Raw genomic sequence first — 24,682 nt, 5'->3', positions numbered from 1 at the left:
CCACAAATATCTCTTGATGCTCCTCTACAAGGATATATGAGTTCAGCTGCACATGAACATCATGATAACTTTGGAAATATGTCAGTTATTATAACTATTACAAATTTTATGCCAAAAATTGTATCCAACATTTCCAATTGTGTAACTTTTCAAAGTAGTTGTTTTGAATGAACAAGAATGGTTTCCACGGGAATGTGCTAACATTTGAATGGAAATTTACCTGTAATAAGCACATGGAAGAAGTTGGTAAAATAAACAATTCAGTGAGACAGCTGTGACTGGTAATGGGATCTGAACTAAAAACAAGATAAATTGGAACTTTGCAACCTTTTTAACAGTATGAATCACATCTCAACAAAGAAAATATAACTCAGAGTCATATACCAGCTTGTCATCAATCCTGGAATTTACTTAAGGGAAAACTGACTTTAAGAATTTGTTGCTTCTTCTTCAAATACCAGCTGTGGACTATGGCACATTCCTATTGTAGAATAAATGTGGCATCACTCATCATTGCTGTTGTTTTCAAACCAGCAGGGAACCTTTGGGATTTATAAAAAAAAAATACTTGGATAAATAACTTCATAGTCTTATCCACTAGACTTCATTCATAGGAGCAGGAACTTTTTGTTTACAGAGGTTTATCAATCAAAAAGAAAGGAGACAGGAGTGTAGCACACTCAATGCTTGGCTTTCTTACTAAGAAATACAGTTTTTAATGTGTGTTGTTCTTTCACCTGTTACCAAATCGCTATATAAATTTGGGAATTCACACATGTACCATTCCAGCTAAATGTGGTCATTTGGTCTTTAACTAGATACTGAAATTTATCATAGTCCTAGATTTTACATCAAAATTATAATTAAGGTAGTGGTTGCTTGCAATATTGCGTTAGAATATGACACAGTTTGAAGAAACAGCCCTGTTGACAGAGCTGTTATTTCTGCTTCTGGCTTGCTTCACTTCCTTCCTATGCAGTAACAGTCACAAGCACCATCTTACAGCCAAACCTACATTGAGGCTTCTGATAGACAAAATGAAGAGGAAAAAAGCACTGGGTCACTTACGATTTTGTAGCAGAGCAGACAAGGGAGGGGATGGGAGTACCAGCTGACGATGGAATCATAGAATCATAGAATTAGGTAGATTGGAAAAGACCTTGAAGTCACCAAGTCCAACCATTGCCCCAGGACTGCCAAGTCCGCCACTAAACCGTATCATTGAGGGCCTCGTCTACATGGTTTTTGAACACTCGCAGGGATGGCGATTCCACCACTTCCCCAGGCAGCCTGTTCCAATGCCTGATCACCCTCTCGGTGAAGAAAGTTTTCCTAATATCCAATCTAAACCTCCCCTGGTGCAGCTTGAGGCTGTTACCTCTTGTCCTATTGCTTCTTACTTGGGAGACCAACCCCCATCTCACTCGATTCTTCTCTAAGATATTTGTAGAGAGCGATCAGGTGCCCCCTGAGCCTTCTCTTCTCCAGGCTAAACACCCCCAGATCCCTCAGCCGTTCCTCATCACACTTGGGCGCCAGACCCTTCAGCAGCTCTGCTGCCCTTCTCCTAGCCCGCTCCAGGACCTCAATGTCTCTCCTGTAGTTAGAGGCCCAGAATTGAACACAGAATTCAAGGTGTGGCCTCACCAGTGCCCAGTACAGGGGGATGGTAGGACAGAGGCCATGCAGCTTCCCCTTCAGGAATAACTGCCATCTCACACAGCTCAGCTGCATCTTCAGTGATGGTGGCAACCCTTTTTTGCCCAGGCTGTAGCCCAGGCTGAGAAGCAGCAAGGTCATGACTGTGCTGCAGCTGTCCCACTTTGCTTCTGCACAGAATTTACTGTTGGCAGTATAAAATCTGGATGTGCTGCTGCGGGCTCGTGTATGAAGACAGAAGTAACAGCCCAGTTAATTGTACCAGAATACGCTGTGTCCTCCACTCAAACTGTTGTATGCCTTCCTTGGAAACACAGCTGACTTGTGACACAAGCTTGCAAGTAGTTCCCTATTTCCCCTGGGAAAGGCACTATGATATAAAACCGATGTTTAAAGAAAGACAAAATCGGAAGGAGTGTCCAGCACCACTGAGTTGGACACGCTGCCAACAGCGGCAACAACTTAACAGTCACTTTTAACATCTCATTCCAAAACCCTTCGGCCTCAAGCTCCGAGGCTGCTTTACGCACCCCTGCTGCTGCTCCGGGGCGCGGCCCTCACCGGGGCACAAGGCACGGCACCGGGCTGCGGGCGGGGCGGTCCCTGCGCAGCCCCGCCAGGCGCGCCCCACGCCTCAGCCCGGCCCGCTCGGCGGGAGGAGCCGCCGCCATGGGCGGGCCCCGCGGCCCAGTTCCTGGTGTCGGGGATGGCGCGGCGGGAGAATACCCCGCCACTCTGCCCGTCCTGCCGTCCGCCGCGCTGCCTGCTGTGCTGCCTGCTCCTCTGCCTGCTGCGGCTGGCGGCGGCGCGGCCGCCCGCCCCGCATTTGGTACTGGTGCTGGCCGACGACCTGGGCTGGGGCGATGTGGGCTGGCACGGCTCGGCCATCCGCACGCCGCGGCTGGACGCGCTGGGAGCAGACGGCGTGCGGCTGGAGCGGTACTACACCCAGCCGCTCTGCACGCCCTCCCGCAGCCAGCTCCTCAGCGGCCGCTACCAGGTAGGGCGAGGGTTGAGGGGGACACGCGGCCCCGGAGGTGCTGCCCGGCGCGGCGATGCCTGCAGGGCGCCCCGGGCACCCTCCATGCCGGCGCCCCTTCCCGCCGCCCTCCGCGGCGTGCAGCGGGTAGCAGGTGGGGTGCTCTCTTCTGCTTGTTCTTGGCAGCACTCTGTAGTTTGGCCTCCTTGTGTCCACAGAGGGGCGCTTGGAGGAATGCTGCTGTGTGGAAAACAGTTGCGTTTAAATGCAAACTTACTTCTGGTTTGCTAGCTCGGGAGCAAATCAAACGTGGGTTTAGTGCAAGTTGTTCTGCTTCAGAAAAGAGATAGATGGAGATAGGGAAGCTAACAAAAGTCAGCTTGTGGTACAGAGTAACTGCAGAGGTTCCTTGAATCAAGCAGAATTTACTACTTTGAGTACCATTGTCAGTCATGCATTTGTGAAGAGATAAAAAATTCACTACTTGTTAAGTTTGGAAACTTATGCGGAATGATCAAAGGCCAGATCTAGGCAGTGTCAAAAACTTGTGTCGTCTTCATTACCCAAATGTGTTTTCTTTTTATACTGCTTGCACTTATTTTAAGTATGTAAATCAATATATAAAAGTGTATATATAATGTCCATTTAGAGAAGAATGATGCTAGAATAATGCTAGGTAATGGGTTCAAACTTAAACAGGGGAAGTTCAGGTTGGATATAAGGAAGAAGTTCTTTACTGTGAGGGTGGTGAGGCACTGGAATGGGTTGCCCAAGGAAGTTGTGAATGCTCCATCCCTGGCAGTGTCCAAGGCAAGGCTGGGCAGAGCCTTGGGCGACATGGTCTGGTGTGAGGTGTTGGAACTAGATGATCTTAAGGTCCTTTCCAACCTAACCATTCTATGATTCTATGATTCTAATAGCTTTCTTAGCTTTTGTCATCCTTTCCACCAGTGATGGTACTCTGACACAGGCAAAAGGTTGGTGGCTTCACCTGCCATGGGCCTTTTTACACATCTCCATCCCATTTAAAATTTCTCGTTCCATCTTGAGATGTAGTCCCTGGACTTCAGACAGATCATAATGGTAATTGTTACCTGGTAGATTTTTAGATGAAAACACAAAAGGCTTTGGTGGTTTGGGTTTTGGTTTATGGTGAGTTGGTGGTTTTTTGGTTGGGTTTTTTTTGTGTATGTGTGGGGGGGGATTGGGGGGGAGTGTCTGTGTTTTGGTTTCATTTGGTTTTTGGTTTTTCGGTTTTGGTTGTGGGTTTTTTTTTGTTTGTTTTGGTTCGTTTTGGTTTTTTCTTGTTCTTCTTAATACCTGTGGTGCCATTTCCTTGTCTTCCTCCGGGCTACCCCTGCCCCCCACAGGAGCCTGTAAAACTAATGCTGGCCTCTGGTGTAACTGTATTACTGTTTGTACCTCCTTATAAAGTAGCCTGCAGGAAAACATTGTAACTGATCTCTCATACTTCTTTTATCCGCTAGATCCATACAGGTTTACAGCACCAGATAATTTGGCCATGCCAGCCCAGCTGTTTGCCACTGGATGAGAAACTCCTTCCAGAGCTTCTTCAAGAGGCGGGATACATTACTCACATGGTGGGGAAGTGGCATTTAGGGATGTACAGAAAAGAATGCCTTCCAACCCGCAGAGGATTTGATACTTACTTTGGTAATGGTTAGATTTAACATGGGCAATAAACATGGTATTAAAAATTATGAGAAATGGCCCATTTCTCCTAAGAGCAGAAGATTTACTACTAGCATATAAGTAAATCAATACCTGGGCATGCATGTTTCCGGAGTATAACTGCTTAAAATAAGGTAGTGCTTTAAATGCATGCTGGGGACTTAAAACTTACTGAAGAAAGTATTGTAATTATTGAGTGTCAATCACCAACGGAAGTATTTCTCTCTTGGAACAAATTAATATTTAGTTCCACATTGGTTAGAAGATTTAAGGTGTAGTGGTTGGTTTGCTTTTTTAAATGTCTTTAGTCTGAATGTTTTGTGTTATATCAGACAACAGACATGGCTTGCTCTGCAAATAATGTTACACTTCTAAAAGCTGATATGTTTAAGAGAGAAACAAACATCATAACACACTGTGTTCATGCTTCGTAAATAGAGTAGCAATGGTTTTCCAGAGCCTGCCGCAAGGAAGGGGGTGCGAGAGCCTTTATAAAACGGTATCTAAAAATTCTGTTGCAGGAACTCAAGAATTAATGAAGTCAAACTCTCTGACTGAAAACATAATGCCAGAAATAGATTGTCCAGGTGTGAGTGTGTTACTTGCAAAGCAAATTGTAGCTACATGTTTATTCTTCCTCTGGCAAAGGCTCCTGTCCCTGTATTGATTTGATGTTCATTGGTTTCCCCCAAGTGTCACAGATGTTATGTCTGCAGTACACCTCATTCTGCGTGGTACTGAACATAAAGTGGTCCACCTCCACTTGTTTTTTTGTAAGACACTTTCATCGAATGGAGGATTTTGAAACAGTTCATTGTCTGCCAAATAACTTTGCAAGCTCTTGATAATACTGCCGCTCACTTCTACAGCTGAGAAAGTAAGGTACAGAGAAACTTAAACAGGAGTCTGCGTTCCTCTTGTCTAACTTTAGAGCCTGGCTGTGCTACATGCCCTTTATAGACAATGACAATCCAAACTTCAGGTGGGAACAACTGTTCCCTTAACTTATTTAGCTTCTTTAACTCTTCAGGGAGCCTGGGGCCATGGTTTCACAACTGAATTAAGCTAATATATATATGGATCATAATGGCTCATTGCTTAAACATGTATGCCTCCTCCCATGCCCTCACAGGAGCTTGGGGTCTTTTTGATGGCATTGATGTAGGTAAGCTGTCACTCCTCATGAAACCTCACTCTGCGAACCAAGCAGGCTCTTAATGCAGGAGACTTAATACAGGCTGGCTCTGGGTAGAGTTGTTGCATGCCCAGTGTGACATTATTTTTTAGAGAATGTAGCAGTTTAATATCCTATAATGTTCATGTAATTCCAGTAAGCATTGATTGCAATCAGGGGCATTCGATTCTTTGGCATACTTGATGCAGTGTCTCCTCCAGCGGGGACTCAAAGTGGAAAAATGCAGCTTGCAGCTCCGAGTACACTGATGTAGGTGGTCTGCCCACAAAATCAGTCTTTATGCTTTGAAAGCAAAGCCATTTTTTACTCCAAAAAATGTATTAGAATTATATATTATATTTAAAACAGAGCTTCATTCTTTCTGTACATACTTTTTTTGCATGAGTAACTGAAATAGAAGCTGCTGAATAAAAATTCAGGTGATGTCTCTCTATTTTGGATTTTTGTCCCTAGATTTCATTTGGTTTCGCAGAACTTAAGAATATATTTTGCTGATTCATCTGGGGTTTTTTCAGGGCATGAGGGGATAAATCTGAAACATAATTTTGAAACTAATAATTACTGAGATTCAAATGATTTTGAAGAATTTTGTTTCTGATTGATAACAAGCAAAGGCACTTCATGCTTAACAGGATAGCCCTTGGCAGGTGCACACATATACCTGTAGAATTATTGCAGTTTTTCTTCTGGGTATCTTAATATTCTCTCTTTTCACCAGTAGGTGTCAGCAGTGGATCAGAAATTACAGCTGACTAAAAACGCGGCATACTTGGATGTTTTTGAATAAATACATTAAACAAATTCTGAACTTTCTAATAGAGAAGTCTTATGTAAAAATACAAATATACAAAATCATACCAGCTAAAAATCAGAGTAGTACAAGGGTAGGTCACTGCCTTTTCTATTAGTGCATTAGTTTAATGCTAATGTTTTTGATACCAAGTTACACAGTAGAAAGTCACTCAACTTGCTTTCAGAATGTTTTGTTTGTTTTGAAATTACTGCTTGTATTAGTAATAAAAAGTATATAAAATGATAAATGTTGATCTACTTAGACCTGTCAGGAGATGTCACTACAGATAGTCAAATGTTGAATAAAAATTTCAGCTCAAAACCACTAATGTTTTGACATTTAGTTTTGACTTTTTTCCCCCTGGTGTATTTGTTTATGTGACATGATGTTGGCTTGCCTGCTTATTTGACATCTCTTCCTGTTCTAGGCTATCTTCTGGGGAGTGAGGATTATTATTCTCACGACCGTTGTGTCCTCATCAAAGCAAAGAACATAACACGCTGCGCTCTGGACTTTCGAGATGGAGAAGAAGTTGCAACTGGGTTTAAAAACATGTATTCTACTAATTTATTCACAGAAAGAGCTATAGATCTTATAGCCAATCACAAAACTGAGAAGGTACAATGCACAGTTTTTCCTTTGATAACTTCAGCACTAAAGCATGTTTGATAAAAAATGTTAATGAAATATTAATGGAGGGACATGTGCTTGAGCTGTAATTTGGGGCTATTCAGCAGGGTGCATAGAGCTAAATGTGAGAAGTAGCACTGGTGAAACTTGCCTTCCCTCCAGTCAGAATCACCTTTAGCTGCACAGCCCTGGCCAGCTACCCTTCTCCATTTTGTTTTTAATACTACAAGTAAGGAGTTTATAGAAAGTACAAGTAATACATTTATGGAAATGCTTTAGTATGTAGTTTGCTCTTCTAAAAAGAAAATGGAAAGTTTAATGGGAGCAGTTTCATGGGAAGAAGCTAACAGCTGTGTTACGAAGAAAAAATACATCTGACTTCACAGCTTCGCAAAAGTCCTTTATCAAAGTTTTATTAGTTTATGTGTAGGGATTGGAAAAGAGAAGGTAGAAGAAATCAAAACACATTCCCTGCAGCTATTTACGAATCAGGGCTGCTTTTATTGCAGTAACTTTTCCATTTAGTACTTTATGTTCAATTAATTTCCATTCCGTTCCTTCCACCCCAGCCCCTCTTTCTCTACCTTGCTTTTCAGTCTGTCCATGAACCTCTCGAGGTCCCTGAAGAATACATGAAACCGTATTCTTCCATTAAAGATGTAAAGAGGCGCCATTATGCAGGGATGGTGACCCTTATGGATGAAGCTGTAGGAAATCTTACTGATGCTCTGAAAAGATATGGTCTTTGGGACAACACAGTTCTTGTTTTCTCTACTGGTAAGTTCATTTAAATATTCTTTCAGTAATAACTTGGATACTGTGTCTAACAAGCTGACAGCAGAGACATCTTGCCCTTCTGTCCTTGCTCCATGTATTTTCTAACTACAGAAGAGTGATGAAAGTGAAACAGGACTTTAGCAAAGGGAGCAGTTTATCACCCCCCTTCATGGCTTTCTTAAGCATAATGAAAACAGTTCTGAGTAAGTGTCTGTGCAAATGGGGGGATACTGCTATTGGTGCAAAAGCATCATTGTAAAAACTTGGGAGTGTGGTGAAGTTGGAAGCATCTTACTTGCCACTGCGGTTCCTGAGTATCTGTCAGGTTGAATCCTTACTGACAGTGATGTACAAAATCCATTTGTCCTGAGTTATGAGTAGCTGATCAGTCTATATATTGCCACGTGTTACATGAAGCACAAACATGCAGACAGCAAGCAGTTTGGAGCCAAAACTCTTTCCCTTACTTTCATGTAAGATGTAATTTCTGGCTTGCTTGAGATATCTGACTGGCACCTTACTCTCATGAAGCAAAGGTCTGTTAATAAGAAAGCTTAATATGTGATGATACAGTCCAGGCTGCCAAATTACAATCTAAGTTTTTGTATCTGCTAGCACACGATCTGGTTTCTAGATCATTAGGGTAATGCAAATAATACATTACAAAGCAGTTTCCTTTCTTTCCAAATTAGGAATGAAACAGAAACTTTTTGAAATACAGCTGCTTGGCTGCGTTTCAGGAACGTAGTTGCTCTTGTTTAGTTGGGAGTGGAAAGTAGCCTTTCAATAATTGCAGTTGCTCTTTTGCCCAGGCTTTACATGTTAGGATTGTCAAAATAGCAAATCTTACTCTGTGAACACTTAAAAAAACCCCAAACAACAACAACAAAAAAACCAAACTCCAAGGTTGATGAAAATGCAGAGATGTGTTTTGAGTTTAGCAGCTGCTTCCTATAGCACTTGGAATCTTGGAATTTCATTTTCAGTTCAAACCTGTCTGCCTTATGGTGTTACATTTGTGTCCAGGTTTTGGCTTTAGTAGGATTCGATAACTCTTCTGTGCCTGTTTCTGTTTGTGATGTTTTTATATTTAGAACTGAAAGTAAGCAAAGCCATATGGAAAATGATATCAATATTTATCCCATATGGGAAAAATCCGGTCTTTGCTGATGAGGTCCTGATAGAGTTATTTCAGTAATGTTTGTTCAGTGTATTGTGGAATAAAACTAAAGACATCTGAGTTGGAATTACAGGGTATGACTGAATTAAAAATACTTTTTGGTTTTGTTTTGTTTATGAAACATTTTTTTCCAAACAAGGACAGTATACCCTGATTTTGACAGTAATTATCTTGCAATCAATTACAGATACGTTTCAACAAGACTCAAGCAGTTAGGAGAATCCAGTGTCTGCTCTATCTAATGGGACTTATTTGTGTTAATTGATATTTTAAACTGCCATGAGAGGAGTTTAGTATGATTGAAATGCAGGGAAATTTGGCCTAGATCAAGCAGGCCAGGGAGCAGTGATTTGGTGTTTTTCAGTGTTATCTCTTCAATTCAAACAACTATTCTTCACAGGCATAAATATTGCATACTTTTAAGACCCAGTTTCCAAACAAATGAAATGTTGAAAAAATTAAGCATTAAAAACCAAAGCGGGGGGGGGGGGAGGGGGCAGGAGGGAAGAAGAGTGCTTTTCTATATTATATTCATTGCTTTTGCAGGTGGAGTGTTTTAAAATGGGCATTAGAATAGGGCTGAAAAGAAACACTAGAGGGTCTGCAATTGGGCATCTTGTGCAGAGAGTTGTGCTGTGTGAGAACAGTCTGCACAAATTTCAAGTCCTTTGTAATTGTGAGTCTTACTGTGCACTGGTAGCCATAATACAGGCATATATTTATAATACAGTACCTTCAGGTCTTGAGGGCATGCCTACTCAAGGAACCTGTGCCCCCTTTCCTCGCCCCAGGTCTCCCTGTCCTGGGGCTGGAGACCCTCCTCTTGCTTGGTACAGCAAGAGAGACGCATACACATTTTACCCTATGATCTGGTACCCTCTCCAAGAAGGTTCTTCACATGTTGTGGGGTTAAGAATCAATTTAAGTATTTAAATGAAGACTGCAAAGGGAGAATCTAGGGAAAGATAAAGTATATCCACAATTTTAATGAGCAAATCTGTGTGTCTCCTCTGCATAGTATTTGGAGACACAGGATCATAAAAGCACTCTTTGTTCTGTTATAAACCTATATGGTTTGATAAACTGTACTATTGGAAACCTGTAGAAGAAAATGAAGATCCTACTTCTATGGTATATTTTACTAGATTCATTACTATTCCCTGTTCAGGTATGGCCAAAATTCATACTTGGATATTTGCATATCTCATTGCTTCAAAATTCCTCCCCCAAAAGTAATTTACAGGTGATCATTTGCTATTATGTGCTATAGCAAGTAGCACTGCAACACAGAGTCTTCCAGTTGATTCCTTCACTGTGGAATGTCAACTCCAAAATTAGAGAGCTCTTTTTAGTGAGTGCGCATTGAAACACCCTAGAACATGATATAATCTTTGCTATCATGGTAGATTTAATTTTATTAAACTCTTTCATGTTTTTTCTTATTTGTATATATTATGGCTCAACCAGGACTGCCTTGAAAACATGCCAGTTGGTAAATGGAAATACTGCACATTTTTAAAGGGCCTTGTAAAATGTGTAGAAGAACTCTAGTTCCTCTCTAAAGTGGCCTCATGGAGACACCAAGCCAAAATGAAGTAATCTGGTCATTAGCAAAGACTGACTCCAACAATATATGGTGTAAATCAACACCTCTGGTGTCTTTTTGAACAGATACACAAGTTAATTCTATATGTAAGTAAGAAAAAATGAGCTAGTTCAATGGTGTCCTGGGTTCAGCTATAGCAGTCATTTTTCTCCTGCTTAGTAGCTGGTGCAGTGCTGTGTTTTTTAACTTTCAGCCTGGGAACAACGCTGATAACACCGATGTTTTTAGTTGTTGCTAAGTAATGTTTATTCCAACCAAGGACTTTCTCAGTCTCATGCTTTGCCAGGGAGGAGGGGAAGCCGGGAGGAAGCAGAGACAGGACACCTGACCCAAACTAGCCAAAGGGGTATTCCATACCACAGCACGTCATGCCCAGTATATAAACCGGGGGGAGTTACCCGGAAGGCCAAGATCACTGCTCGGGTCGGGCTGGGTATCGGTCGGCGGGTGGTGAGCAATTGTATCCTCTCCCCTTGTTATTTCACTAATTGTTATTATCATTGGTGGTAGCAGTAGTGGTTTTGTGTTATACCTTAGTTGCGGGACTGCTCTTATCTCAACCCGTGGGAGTTACATTCTTCCCATTCTCCTCCCCATCCCTCCGGGAGGGGGGGGAGGAAGAAAGGGGGGGGGGGGGAGTGAGCGAGCGGCTGTGTGGTTCTGAGTTACCGGCTGGGCTCAAACCACGACAAATGGCATGTGGTGTTATATTTGTGTATCAAGTAGTAGCTTGAAGAGTCTTGACTGGTGTGATACGAAAATGATTTGCTTTAATGGAGCACCTTTTATACTGCAGATACAAGCAAGTCTAAGCTGATGTGAAAATGAAGTCATTGTCTGTTTAAATGAAACAGATAAGAATGGGTGCAGTACTGTCTTGGGTGTCTTTGGCCTTTTGTGTGCTTGAAATCAAAAAGAATGAGATGTAGGGTTTATTTTTCTTTTTATGAAACGTAAGTACCGGCTTTCCTGAAGAGGGCCTTGATTTAAAATAAAGGTCATAAAAAGCATTCAAGTGGTATGAATTTACCTCAGCACTATTAACACTGGCTTGGAGTCCAAATTTTGCCTCAGATATAGACCTATGATTTGAGGTAAGAAGTGGGGATTTTCTGTAAATACCATGTGTTTATAGTTTCTGCAACGTATTACAAGTAATTTTGGTGGAAAGTTGCCAACATTAGAGCAAAGGAATCCAACCTCTAATTTCAGTTCTGTATTAAAGCTACTATCCTTTGCTTTATTTAACTTTCAGCTTTTTAATATACTAAATAATTTTGGAGCTAAACTCCTTACTGCTTTTTTCTTCCAATATGTCTGTTAATTCTTAAATGTGGATTACTGCTGTAGTGTCTGGTAGTTGCCATAAGAGGGCTTTGAACAGTAAAATATGTGAAACTTTTCAAGCCTTGGTTTACATTGCTAAGAGGAAACCACATAAATCCTTTCCATAATGGAACATGTGACAGTGATGACTGTTTTCACTCCAAAAGAGGGTCTTTTTATCATGTTAGAATTATGATTAATAAAAACACAGATTGTTTTGAACATACTTACTGATGTTTATACAGTCCCTCTCTATCACCCCTAGATTCTCCCCCCACATCCCCAACTTCATATTACCCTATTTTTTTTTTTTTTCTCAATCTTTTCCCACCGTTCTCCATCCAGCATATTGTGGGTTTTGTCTAATAAAATGTCAGGACTTTATTCACTTGATTCCAGCTCCTACTTTGGTAGAAACCAGGGATCTGACTTTCGCTGGTTCCTTGAGGGCAGATTTTATCTTCTCCCTAATGTCTTTGCTCCTGAGTGAACTTCTGCGCCTTCTCTTTAGCTGGTAGACTTCAGAGAGACTTTTAATTGCAGGTCGTCCAAGCCAGCTGAAGGACAGATTGGTTAGAGCAGTTATTCTCCTGGTGTGGTGCCAGAGGTGCTCATTTTGAAGGTTGTATTGTCACATTTTTTTTAGTAAACATGCACAATTACAGATCTGAAGACCTGCTTTAATTGGTCTTGTCAGGAGGTTCTGAGAGGTTTGGTCCTTTGCCAGAGAGGAAGATGCTTGGGCATCTGCTGCTTCCTAAAAGGAAATAAACACAGATGTCTTAGCTGCAAGCACCTTCAATCAGACTAGTTATTTGAGTCCATACAATTCCAAATAATACTTTTCTATTTCTTGATTATTTAAGCTTGTTGTTATATAGTCAAAAGGTGTGGCTGACCACTGTACTTGCATTTGTCAGACTTGCTGCACATCAATGATAAATTGTGAAAGGTGCATGTGGTTGGTGCTTTGTACTCCAGTGTTGGCTTTTATTCTTAGTCTTTTTCTGCGTTAAAGTGTGGGTGGTAAGAATGAATTTTTTAGAAATAAAAGAACATTTTTCTCTGCCATCGACCCTAGATGTCAGTGAGACATCTAGACTGATTTGTGCGACTGTGTTGTCAAAGGTGGAAATGTTATCATATGATAACAATACATTTCAAAATGAAAACTGAGGAGATGTTGATAGTCAAGGTATTAATAATTTTCCCCCATTTTAAAATCCTGTGAAGACTTAAAACATTTTGTAGGAAATGTTTATCTTCCCTTCCTTGTAGCATTAACCGTTCCCCATCTACTGTGCTTTTTCCGTGCAAAATCTAACACTCCAAACCTGAGTTCCTGAACAGAGGGTAACCTAATGCCAGAGACACTCACTTCTTTTTTCCCTTTGTGTTTAAAAATTCCAAAATAACTGGAATCTTGACATTTTTTCCTTCCTGTTTTTCAGCAAATGCCAGTTCTTAAAGTGAAGTTCACTTGTAAATGAAACTCAGAAGTAAATTTTGCCCAGAGTCGCAAGCTGGCCATTTTTGTGTAAAGCTTTTGTTTAAGCATGCTAGTAGTTATCCTAACAAATTTTATCTGGGACTGAGATGAATGCTAAAAAAAGCTCATTTTACATGTTAGCAATGTTTAATAATTTCCCACAGCTCTCAAAAGGTTGTCTTAAACTCTGATTACTTTTAAACTAATCTAGTTTGTTCTCCATAATCGTGTTTAAAAAGCCATTATTCTTCTTGCCAGAATCTTCTACAACCAAATCACTGGTCAGGTTCAGTGTTCTGTCACTGGGACAAGTCCAAAGTTTTCTAGACTATGTCTCATTTAACTTGTTACCACAGACATATGAACAGTTACAGGTTATTGCTGTTGTTTTTAGGTTAAAATTTCCCTGTGTTTCTCTTGTGTTTAGTGATGGGGAATACTAGCATGGACCTGACACAGCAGCGTCTGTAACTACTGAGTTACTAACCTGTTTAATTACTGAGACTGCTTACAATGAAAGCAGTTGCGTGAAACTGTCTGTACTAGGATTGCTTCTATCATGAAAGCGGTACAGGGAGAAAAAAAAAAGAGAAAAAGGAATTCAATGGGATGAAAAAGGACATTGTTCATACAGCTTTTGTAGGGTTAAATTTGTAACTATTGGATTCTTGGGTACATCAAATACTATTTTTTTGTTTTCCATGAGATCAATTTTCCCTTTGTGTTCCCTATTTCCCCCCACCCCCCTCTCCCCCTCTCCCCTCCCCCCCCCCCCCCCGCTTTAGAAAAGTTGGGAGTATAAAGAGCCAGTTCTGGCGAGTTACAAAAAAACATAGAAGTTGATTTATATGAGCACAAGTCAGTAAAAGTTTCTCTGTAAATGCTCAGTAAAGTTGCTCTGATGCAGGAAAGGTGTTATGATCTCTTGATGGAAAATAAAAGCCCTATGGGTGTATCTAAAGCACAACAAAAATTAAATTAGTAGAGTTTTATAGTAGAAGGTGTAGTTCTCTGTTTCTATTGTCCCTCTAATGGAAAGTATTTTAGTAGTTCTTCCATAACATACACAAAAAAAATCTGTATTAAGCACTGAAAACATAATAATACATCAGCACTCTGAAGACACTTTTTTTGACTAGCTTTTCTGCTGCTTCTATTGAACCTTCCAGTTATTACTCTTTCCACTGAGAATATACAGCATCAGACAACAACAGATGTTTTTTCATCAACTTATCTTAACCAAATGATTTTGGTTTGTTCCATTGGAAATACATGTTTCATGTTAGCCATAAGGAGGAGCGTACTTGCATTTCTGTCACACTTGCAGCATGACTGAAAAATGCAGCAACAAATGGATCTTTCAGATGCAATATGGGGAAGTGGGAAGAACTTGAGTTCAAATTAAGGGCAAAGTTATTCTCTAATTCATGCTGCGAGTCTCTTATCCTCAGTGTAGATCTCTGATGTGTATTCTGTACTTTTTTAAATTTTTTTTTTTAAATGAAACCTCAGTGGGAGCTCTGCACTTGGAACACATACAGAATAAACATTATTTATGCTGTGAAGATCAGAGGGGAGAAATTTTCCCCAAATATGATCCTTTACCATTATTATTGACAGTGCTCTCTGTTTAACTGTGAGTCACAACCACGAGCTGAAATCACACAAAGGAAGGGCTCTGAAGTCCTGTTCCGTGACCTAGACTTTCAGCAAGAATGTTGGAGGTCCAAAATTAGATGCATTTGCAGAGCTGTGCATTGAAGCTGTCTGGTGCTTGCTTGTATTATGTCTGGCACTAGTAGGTACTATTTAATTCCCTTTCATATATACAAAATTCTGGCAGAAAACTAGAAAAGTTATGGGTTTGGTGTGGGGGTTTTTTGGGGTTTGGGTTTTTGTTTGTTTGTTTGTTTGGGGGTTTTTTTGGTTTTGGTTTTGTTTTTTTAAGAAAGCAAGAGCAACTTTTGTCCTGCTTATATCCATCACTTCATTTTTTAAATAAGTACATATTAAATGGTACGTAATGGCATCATGTCCGCTAAATAACTGGGGGGGTTTCAAACTATTGTATCAGTGTTGCTTGTAGTTCTCAATGCTTATTATTACTATGAATAATTGACTGCCTCCAGAGTTTCAATAGTATTTAAACCAAAATCATACAAAGCCCAGTTTCACATTATGGAAGCGATGTTGGCACTTGATGTAAATAAAACTGCTGGGGTTTTGTGTTTCTATAGTCTCCCTATCAGAAATAGGCAGGATCAAGAAAGGTACAGGTATATGGGTTTCTCCCCAGCTTCTGTCTTTTGTTTATCTTTGTCTGAGTTTTTTTGCATGTTGCATGTTATTCCTTTAACTTATTTTCGGTTGCAAACTTCAGAAATCTGCTTTGTAGAAATATCATAGGTAGTGTGAGTCACTTCATTGACATTCTCTGTCATACCGAGACACTAACATTGTTAAATTGCCTTCTTAAACTCTGTAAGTTACGTATGAAATAATTTCACAGTTTAGTTTTAATATACTTCCCTGTTCTGCTTCAGTTGGATGGAATCTCACACTGACCTCCATATGGTTCTGATTAAGTATAAAAGCATGATTGCTCATAAAGCCCTAGCCCTTCAAAAGAGCAGTAGATATATAACATGTAACAAATGTTTACAGAATTAAACTGTGGATGAATTGGATATACCATCTTATTTCTGCCATCTTTTTCTATACTCATTACACCTGGTATTGTTTAGTTGTTAGTGATTAAAGGAACCTTTATGGTCACTAGTATTCAAGGTTGAGTTGCATTTGATTTTTAAAATGCAGTATTACAATATCAGAGGGAAAAATAAAAAGCTCAATATGGGAAAATAAAGCCAGAATTACACAAAGAAGAGAAAGAAGTAACATCTTTCATCATCTGCCTTAATTCATCGTCTGTTAAAGGAGTTCTGCTGCCTGGCTGATGGTGTTACAGTGGTAGGATCACTTTAGGTGCTGTGAGATTCAGGATTAGAAGTGTGTTTCTGTTGTTGCTGTTTACAGCTCATAAAATGTCCTTATAGAGTAGCACAAGAAAAGGGAAAAAAAGTCCCAAAATCATGTAAGTTTGAGTTTCTTTTTAAGCTTTCATCATTTTGAGCTCAGGTGTTGCACAGTGGAAATGTATCAGAAACTTAAGGAGAGGGAAGGAATTTGTTCCTTCCTTATTTTACTAGGGCCTGGTGAGTATAGGTTTCTCTGCCCATCTTAGGTATCCAAATGGTGAAATGTCTTCTGCTTTCCGTGGGAGACTGTCTTCTAATGTAACACTGCAGGTGATTTCTGAAATGCATACAAAAACATTGAGTAAATAAGACTACTCTCTGGATGCAACCATCAGCCAATTCCTCATCCACTGAACAGCCCATCCATCAAATCGTTACCTCTCCAGTTTAAAGAGAAGGAGTTGTGGGGACCATGTCGAAGGCCCTATGGAAATCCACGTAGATGACATCTGTAGCTTTTCCCTTATCCACTGATGTAGTCCCTCCATCACAGAAGGCTACTAGCTTGGTCAGGCAGGACTTGCCCTTGATGAAGCCATGCTGGCTGTCTTAAATCACCTTCCTGTCCTCCATGTGCTTTAGCATGGCTTCTAGGAGGATCTGTTTCATCATCTTTCCAGGCACAGATGTGAGGCTGACAGGTTGGTAGTTCCCAGGTTCCTCCTTTCTACCCTTTTAAAAATGGGTGCAATGTTTTCCATTTTCCAGTCTCCAGGACTTCACCTGACTGCCAGGACTTCTCAAATATGAGGGAGACTGGTGTGGCAACTACATCACCAATTCCCTCAGGACTCTGGGATGCATCTTGTCAGGTCCCATAGGCTTATGTATGTTTGGATTCCTCAGGTGGTCAAGAACCTGACCTTCACTTAGAGTGGGAGGGTCTTTGCTCTCCCGGTCCCTGTCTTGTGGTCCATCCACTCGAGAGGGGAAGCAACATTACCAGTGAAGACTGAGGTAGAAAATTTGAGTACCCCCTTCTCCTCGTCCACTGTTACCAGTTTGCCAGTCATGTTCAGCAGAGGGGTCCATTTTCTCTGACCTTCCTTTTCTTCCCAGGATACCTGCCTCTGCTTCCACTGCCTGTGCGTCTCTCCTTCTTGCCCTTTAGTTTGACCAGCAGGTCTCAACTCATCCATGCCAGTCTCTCGCCTTCCTCTACTGATTTCTTACACCTGGGGATTGAGAGCTCTCACACTGTATGGAAAAAGTGCCCTTAAACATCCATCAGCTCTGTTCTCTTTCCTTGTCCCTGAGGAGCTTCCCAGGGGGTCCCATTGACTAAATCTTGAACTGCTGGGATTTTACTTTCCTAAAATTCAGGATCCTGCCTTTACTCTTCGTCTGACCGATATCCCTCAGGACTGTGAACTGCACCGCTGCATAATGTTATAGAAGATTATACAAAATTATCAAAATGGAAATACCTAGCTTTTTATAATTTTGTATTTCAGTATTTCTTTCATTGCTTAATAAAACAAATGCAAATAGACTGAAGTTTTAAATTTTATATACATAAATTTTTAGATTTCCTTTGTAACTGATTGATGTTGTTTTGAACAACACAGAACTGTTTCACACAAAGCTTTCATATCTATTTAGAAATATTGCTTCTCCAGGAAGCTTACTTTGTCAATCATGGGCAGCCCTTACTTCTATGAATCAGCATAGGAACATAGGGAAAACCACTTGGGACAGAAACATGCAGTATTTTCTGATCTGGGTTAAGAGTTTGGAAAAAGCTGCAGGTATTGTAAGATGACCTTAGTCAAAGATGCAGTATCTGAAAAAGGTTATTTGAATCCCTGTTCTGAGATGTTCTGGATCTGTTTTCCTTCTCTGCTTTTTAAATTTTTTCATACCTATATGTTCATATGAACTATGGTTTGGTTATTACCTCTGTTTTGTATATTTATGAATATTCCAGAATTAAAGAATGCTCCAAATAAACATGTGGCTGAAAGGTAAACTCTACAGAAGAAATTGAGAACTTCCAAATAAAAGCTCCATACAGCTATCGTTCATCTCCTTTTTTCTCTCTCACTTTCGATTATTCCATGTTGTTCTTATGCATAGAATATAAAAGATCTATATTTGTAGACAATTTCACATTAGCATGCATTAAAGGAGTAAGATTTTCCCTCTCTACCTTAATTAATGGGAGAGTAAACCCAGCAGAATTTACTTAGAGTGTCAGAATATAGATTCTTAGCTGAATGCTAAGAAAGCCATACATTGTACAGATTTTCGAGTTAAAAATCAACCAAACAAACAAAAAACCAAAACAGAAACACTAAAAATCCATAAATGCATGGTAGTTATTCCAAATTACGATTGATTTATAATACAATATTTTAAGGTATTGTATCAGTTAAAATTGGTTGACTTTTAAAGTGGAAGGAAATATTTGTATCATAGTTTTGTTCTCTTATCTATAGATTTTCATGATCACCTGTTTTTCTAAGATTTAGAAAGGATTTAGGCATGATGGATCTAGTGTTGCCCATCTCCTGTGCATGCAGAAAAGAAGGATTTTTTTTTTTTTTTTTTCTTTTTGATGAAACAGAGTTGGGAGATCTAATGGAAAGTTTTAATGTTGGGGAAAAAAATCTGTAAACTAGCTAAGGCTAGAAGGTGGAAAGTGTGCATCTTCAGAGCTGGTGAAGTTGCGCAGTGTGAGTTTGAAAGCAACTGTGCACGTTAGTCGTGGATGTTAAGATTTGGCCATGGGTGAGTGTGTCAGATCATGTAAATGTCTGATGTGAAACTGGCTTGGAGAGCTTACTGCGTTTCTGTTGCAGGTTTTTTAGTTCTTCATATAACACTGGTACTAATAAGCTAACTTCCCATCCTTTTGTAAGGACTGTTGCTCGTATTTTTCAGTTCCTTACAGCTTAGTCATAATCTTTCCTGTGCTTTCTCTATATACTAGTTGTCTTTGTGCCCTTTGCAAATCTCTGCAACTGTGGGTACCTTTATGTGCCTCCTGTGACTGAAATATGTGTCTCTTACTATATGGCACCGATCTTTACTTTTCTCTTTTAGCAGGAAGAAACGCCCCCACCTTTTATCTGAACTTTGAGCACGGCTGCCGTGTGGAATGCTGCGTGTGCCTGCTCTTAGGTTTAACTTCTAATTGCATTTTCTCAAGTTAAAATATAGCCAGAGCTTTGTGTACATTGAAGTGAGCTGACCCTGATTTCTGTATAAAGATTCCAGAGTAGCTTTAACTTGGTTGGGAAAAAACAGAAATCTGCAGCAGTAATTCTACTTATATGTTAGAGCAAGTATCTTTAACAACTAGAAAGAAAAACAAATAGTACAATGACTATAGTACATGTTTTTCATTATTAACTTCTTGTGTTGCACGTGATCTACATCTTTAGGCTATGCAAAAGATTATTGTTGATCGTGCAGAGAACTGCATATGTTGGAGCACTGTACTGCTTCCGATATCTTGCAAGAAGACATTTTATCAAATTAACAATGAATATGTTAACATCTGATACATCAAATTTAAGGATGGTTTTAATAGTTACATCTCTGTAAGTCGTTTCAGTTTGCACTGCAGCATTTTAACACATTTTGCAATCAAATAAGCGTTTGTAACAAGTGGATCTTAAGAATGACATCCTATTCATGCTTTCCTGTCAAGTCCAAATTTTTTCAGTAGTATTCTTCCATTACTGTTCTTATGGAGGTTAAAAAAAAAAAAAAAAAAAAGTGCCTTCAATTACTTTTCTTCCAAAATGTTGTATGTAGTTGGAGTTGTGACTGCAACTGGTATGACTTCATATTGACCTATTTAAATGTATCACACATTACACTGTCATCAAGCTGTATTCCATTGCTTTCAGTGCATTGAAAAAGCAAAATAATTGCATTTTACTGGCCACAAATGGTTCATACTAACTATGAGAGATAACTGCTGCTGGAATTACAGTTCATCAGAAAGTCAAAGGTAGCAGAAAGAATGCAAATGCAGAAAAAATAAAAGGAAAAATGCATGCCTCAGGAGGAAGAATAGCTCTGTAGACAGTGATGCTGATAAGTTGGACTAAGGTTAGGGGCTTTTTCTGCCCACAGGTGCCTTCCTTCACAGGTGATTGCCCCTGAGGTCTCTCAGCTGCATTTAAGGACTGCATGTGGCTTCCTGTGATTCTGTCCAAGTGACCTTGAATAGCTCAAACGTTTTTAGTAGTTACAGTTTTTTCAGTTTATTAATCCAGATATTTTTGTTGAAACTGTGTTAAGAGTAAGCATGCATACAATTATACCAGTGTTTTTTAGGGACTGTTGACCTCTTCTGTGATCTGAGAGCTTTTAGTTAGCTTAAGACTTTAAATTAGTTTAGTCAGAGCCAAAAGAGCACATCTTTCTGCAGCCTAAGGCAGATGAGGAGAGATGCTTTGGGAAAACATGGACTTGAAGACCTTGACTAGTTTAATGGGTCACTTATTCTGTAATCCTGAGAGACTTGAAGTTGGATTTTTGAAGAATTAGTAACTCCTTTGTCAGAGTGGGAGTAGGGGGAAGATGGGACTTCTGGACTCACATATATGGATCAGATAAGTAGTTCTTCAGGAGAGCAGAAGTCCTCATGAGGAAGATGAAACTGAAACTGTAACTATGTAGACTGGGGGAGCTCCACCACACAGGGTGCTGTGATACCCCCTTGTCTCACCCTTGTTTACAGCAAGCTTACTCATTTGACTGAAAAAGTAGATGTTTGTCGATGCAAGTTTGGACTGAGCAGGCTGAGGGAGGAGTGGTTTGGTCAGTAATATGAAAAAGATGACACAGTCTGACTATTGGTAGCATCAGGGATGACAAGGAATAGCAGACAGACTCCTTTTGCAAGCACAGCTTGAACCATAAAGTGGATGTGCTTTATGGCTTTAATATCACCACATTAGCTAAGAAATTTGCAGAGAAAAGATGGCAAGACATCCTATGAAAGTGAAAGGATTAACTTATTTCTGAAGTACGGGTGTACTGGGAAATGCGTGGCTGTCCAGGGCTAAAGCTCTGTTTTTAGTGGAATGCTGTCTTAGAGCAGAAGTATCTGTTAGTGCACTACGGATTTTTCGGCTTCTTTCCCAGTATCAGAAATGGAACAGGAAACCAGTTAACCTGTAAAGGGTCAAGTTTCCAGGATAAACTTTCTAAGAAATTATCAACAAGAGCAAAATATGCAATTTGACTATTCCTTTGAAGTCTACAGTTGTTTCCATTGTGCATATGAACAGCTACCCTTTGAAATTGCCAGGAGTTATATGTGTATATTTGAGGACTGAATGTGCTCTGTTAAGCTAGGTAGTTGCCAAGAGGAGAGATTTCACAACTTCAGGATTCAGGAAATATGATCAAAAGTGGCAGAAAGTTCAAGGATGATAATGTTGGAGAAAGGTTGGATCTTGCCAAGGCATATTGCAGAGATTCAAACATGAGAGCAATTAAAAGAGGGTATGTTTGGGCATGTAGCTTGGAAAAAAAGAAATCATGAAGTTGGAATAAAATAATCATTATTAAATCAAAAAATTTAGTTGAAGTGCTCTTTTTTGTCACTTACTTGAATGTAGCATTGATGTGACAAAATTAAGAAGGAGGAAAATATTAGGCACATTGTAAACACTAGGGGTTTTTCGGTTTATTCAGAGAAAATAGGTTCAGTTTTATCCAGCTTAACATCTTTTTTCTTCGATTCAGCAGTGTGTTATTCAGTCATTGTTACCTATCACCCTGCAAAAATGTTTAAGAAATAAATAGCAAGAAAAAAATTACTCTGAAATACTCATTCGACAAATATGCTCTCTGCTATTTCCCCACCTGGAAAACATAATCCATTGCTGAAGAACAGACTTATGAAAACTGTTTAAAAATGCTGCTTAAAAAGAAAGAAAATTATTTATATAAACTTCCATTTCTCTTCATTACCTATGTTTTTATGCCACCTCGTTACCTTATCAAATAATCCCTTTCATTCCCTCTAAACTTGACTGCATTTAGCAAAAGCAGAGGTAGCTGTTGGGAGAGGCTTGGACATCGCTAAATGTACCCGTAAAAGACTGACGTATTTTCCACCTTGACCATACATGCTGAATAAACTTACCCATTTCATTTCATTGTCATCTCTAGGAGAATGAAGCAGCCTACAGGAGATGAAATAGTTGCAACAGATCACAAAGTAATTAACCTTTTTTGTCCCACCCTGAAGTTCAAGACTAGGGTTATAAAGAATATTAGTTTCTTTACTCTTTTATTGATGTATTTGGTTTAGAGAATTGTTGGATGAAATTTCAGGTTTTGTGGTTTATGTGCTAGGTATGAGGGTTAGCTAAGGGACAGGTAATTCTTACTAAGGAGCTTACTGCCCTTTTGTCAAATGTCTGATGTGTTAAGTAATAACTAGAGAGTTTTGTTTCATTTTTATGTCTTTATGCCAGCAGACGTGCATTTCTTTCTGCTGTGAATTGAGCCAGTATATTCTGGGTATAGCTAGGGCCCCAAGAGATTAAAAGCTCGACTCACTCCTCTCAAACAAAAGTGATGTGAAAAACAGATGGAAATCTGTCCATTTGCCGGAGTCAAGCCATAGTTTGTGCTCTGTAAAGCCAATGCATGTGTCTACACTTACTGTTAAGACGAAAAAAGACATTTGGCTCATATTGGATGAAATATAAAAGTCATAGACACACAAGAGAAGTTGGGTTACTCCTGGACAACCAAGGATAGCTGAAATGCGCCTGACACTGAGTGGTGGCCCTGCCATTGCTGCTGTTAGGAACAGACTTCTTAATTCCCTGTATTGAGGTTTCTGCTGTTCCTGGGCTCGCTGGAGCATTCTGACATGGGGCAGTTTTCCCTGGCTGCAGGCGTTGTTGTTGGAAGGTGCCCGTTTGCACTGCCTTCCTGTGCGCAGGCTCAGCTGGACTGCGCACAGCCCTCGTCTTCCTCTGAGCCTTTCTTGCAAAACCTTTCCCAGCTGTATCCTGATGTGCTAAACCACTTAAATTAGCTCCAGATTGCTCTGTTTATTGTGTGCCAGAGAAGTGACAGAAGGCAGTTGGAGCAGCCCCCCTCAAGTAAACACCAAGGAAGAGGTGATACAGGATATTAGGATGGAAAGTATGAGTTCTGGGCACAACCCATTATATATATACAGGCTTTATTGCCTGTATATGAGATCATTTGTCTCTGGTGTTTGCATGTAATTCTAAGTTTTGGCAGCTTCATATCCCTGGAAGTGGGTTCTTTTGTTTTTTCTTTTGTGAAGGAGGAAAAAAAAAAAAAAAAAGAAAAAAAAAGAAAAGAAGGTGTTAGGTCAAAGTAGTTATTTCTTCCCTTCCCCTCACAAGACGAAACTGGAGAAAAGTGAAATAATGATCCCCTAAGGCTGGCAGCCTGTCCTGCAGGCCATGCACAGCTTAGTGCTTCTTCCACATCTGAAGTCAGGAACACCTTTTCTTGTACACGACTCTGATTAATAGTAGATGTAAAATTAGTTTTCCACCAGCTCCTGTCCTCAAGGTTGGAATTGAATCCTCTTTTCTTATCTCACAGCTGTAGCCTAAAGTACTAAAGCAGCAGGCCTGAGGTGAGGTATTTTCCATACATCTGGAAGTACGGATGCATTAGTTTTGTCTTATTGCTGCTTATACAGGGTGTCCATAAGCACAGTAACAGCAGCCTGACTTGCTGCTTTTTTTCCTCCAAAAGCTGCTATAAATATGCCTCCTAATTAGATTCATAACATTGTTTGGATAATAGCACTAGTTTTGCTCTAAGAGACTCATGCTGCTTCCAGAAGCAGAGGAAGAAACCCAAATGTATTCAAAATAAACTTCCGAATGCTTTTACTGAATAAAAACACCTAGATGCTGCCAGCTATTGGACAGTCTCTGCACTTAGAAAATTTAGTGCTTGAAATATAGTGCTTCCCAGTATACTTGTGGTCATTTGTCAGTCCTACCCAGTCCTCCTTTTATTGAGTGTCTGTCTACCATATGGACGTATCTCTCTTGTTCGGTAGGGAGAGAGGGAGAATGCACTTGGTAACTAAACACCCTTTTGAGTTGCAACAGTTGTTTATTTTAAATTGAAAGAGGGAGCATATTGGAAGAATTCCACTGTTACTTTTAGCAAAGAGAAACCATCTTACTGCCAGTCTCATCTTCACAAAGTAAACTGGAAGAAGTACCAGAAATTAATATTGACTGTTTTCCCCCTTTAAACATTTTGTGCAGATACTACATGCTAGATTACATGCAGTTGATGGGTTTTGTATGTCAGCAGCTTTTAGTTTCAGGACTAATAGG

The 24,682-nt window shown here is 40.0% G+C and overlaps 1 protein-coding gene across 4 annotated transcripts in view; it reads left to right on the top strand.

Moving 5' to 3' along the window:
* Window positions 1–2,302: 2,302 nt before the first annotated feature.
* ARSB (arylsulfatase B) overlaps window positions 2,303–24,682 on the top strand; it is a 65,285-nt gene continuing 42,905 nt past the window's right edge. For 3 of the 4 annotated variants that reach the window (XR_003989179.1, XR_003989180.1, XM_030470202.1), the window contains exons 1-4: window positions 2,355–2,659; window positions 4,126–4,312; window positions 6,746–6,936; window positions 7,518–7,725. Coding sequence is in view for 2 of the 4 variants with exons in the window: in XM_030470202.1 (XP_030326062.1) it covers window positions 2,366–2,659; window positions 4,126–4,312; window positions 6,746–6,936; window positions 7,518–7,725 (880 nt within the window). In the remaining 2 variants the exon portion in view is untranslated. Of the gene's footprint in view, window positions 2,660–4,125; window positions 4,313–6,745; window positions 6,937–7,517; window positions 7,726–24,682 lie in introns of all 4 variants that reach the window. The other variant, XM_030470201.1, reaches the window with a different exon arrangement.

This window comes from Strigops habroptila, chromosome Z (assembly GCF_004027225.2).
Source record: "Strigops habroptila isolate Jane chromosome Z, bStrHab1.2.pri, whole genome shotgun sequence".
NCBI classification, from domain to species: Eukaryota; Metazoa; Chordata; class Aves; order Psittaciformes; family Psittacidae; genus Strigops; species Strigops habroptila.
The sequence above is the reverse complement of the archived record's forward strand: the minus strand, read 5'-3'. Positions and strand labels throughout refer to the sequence as shown.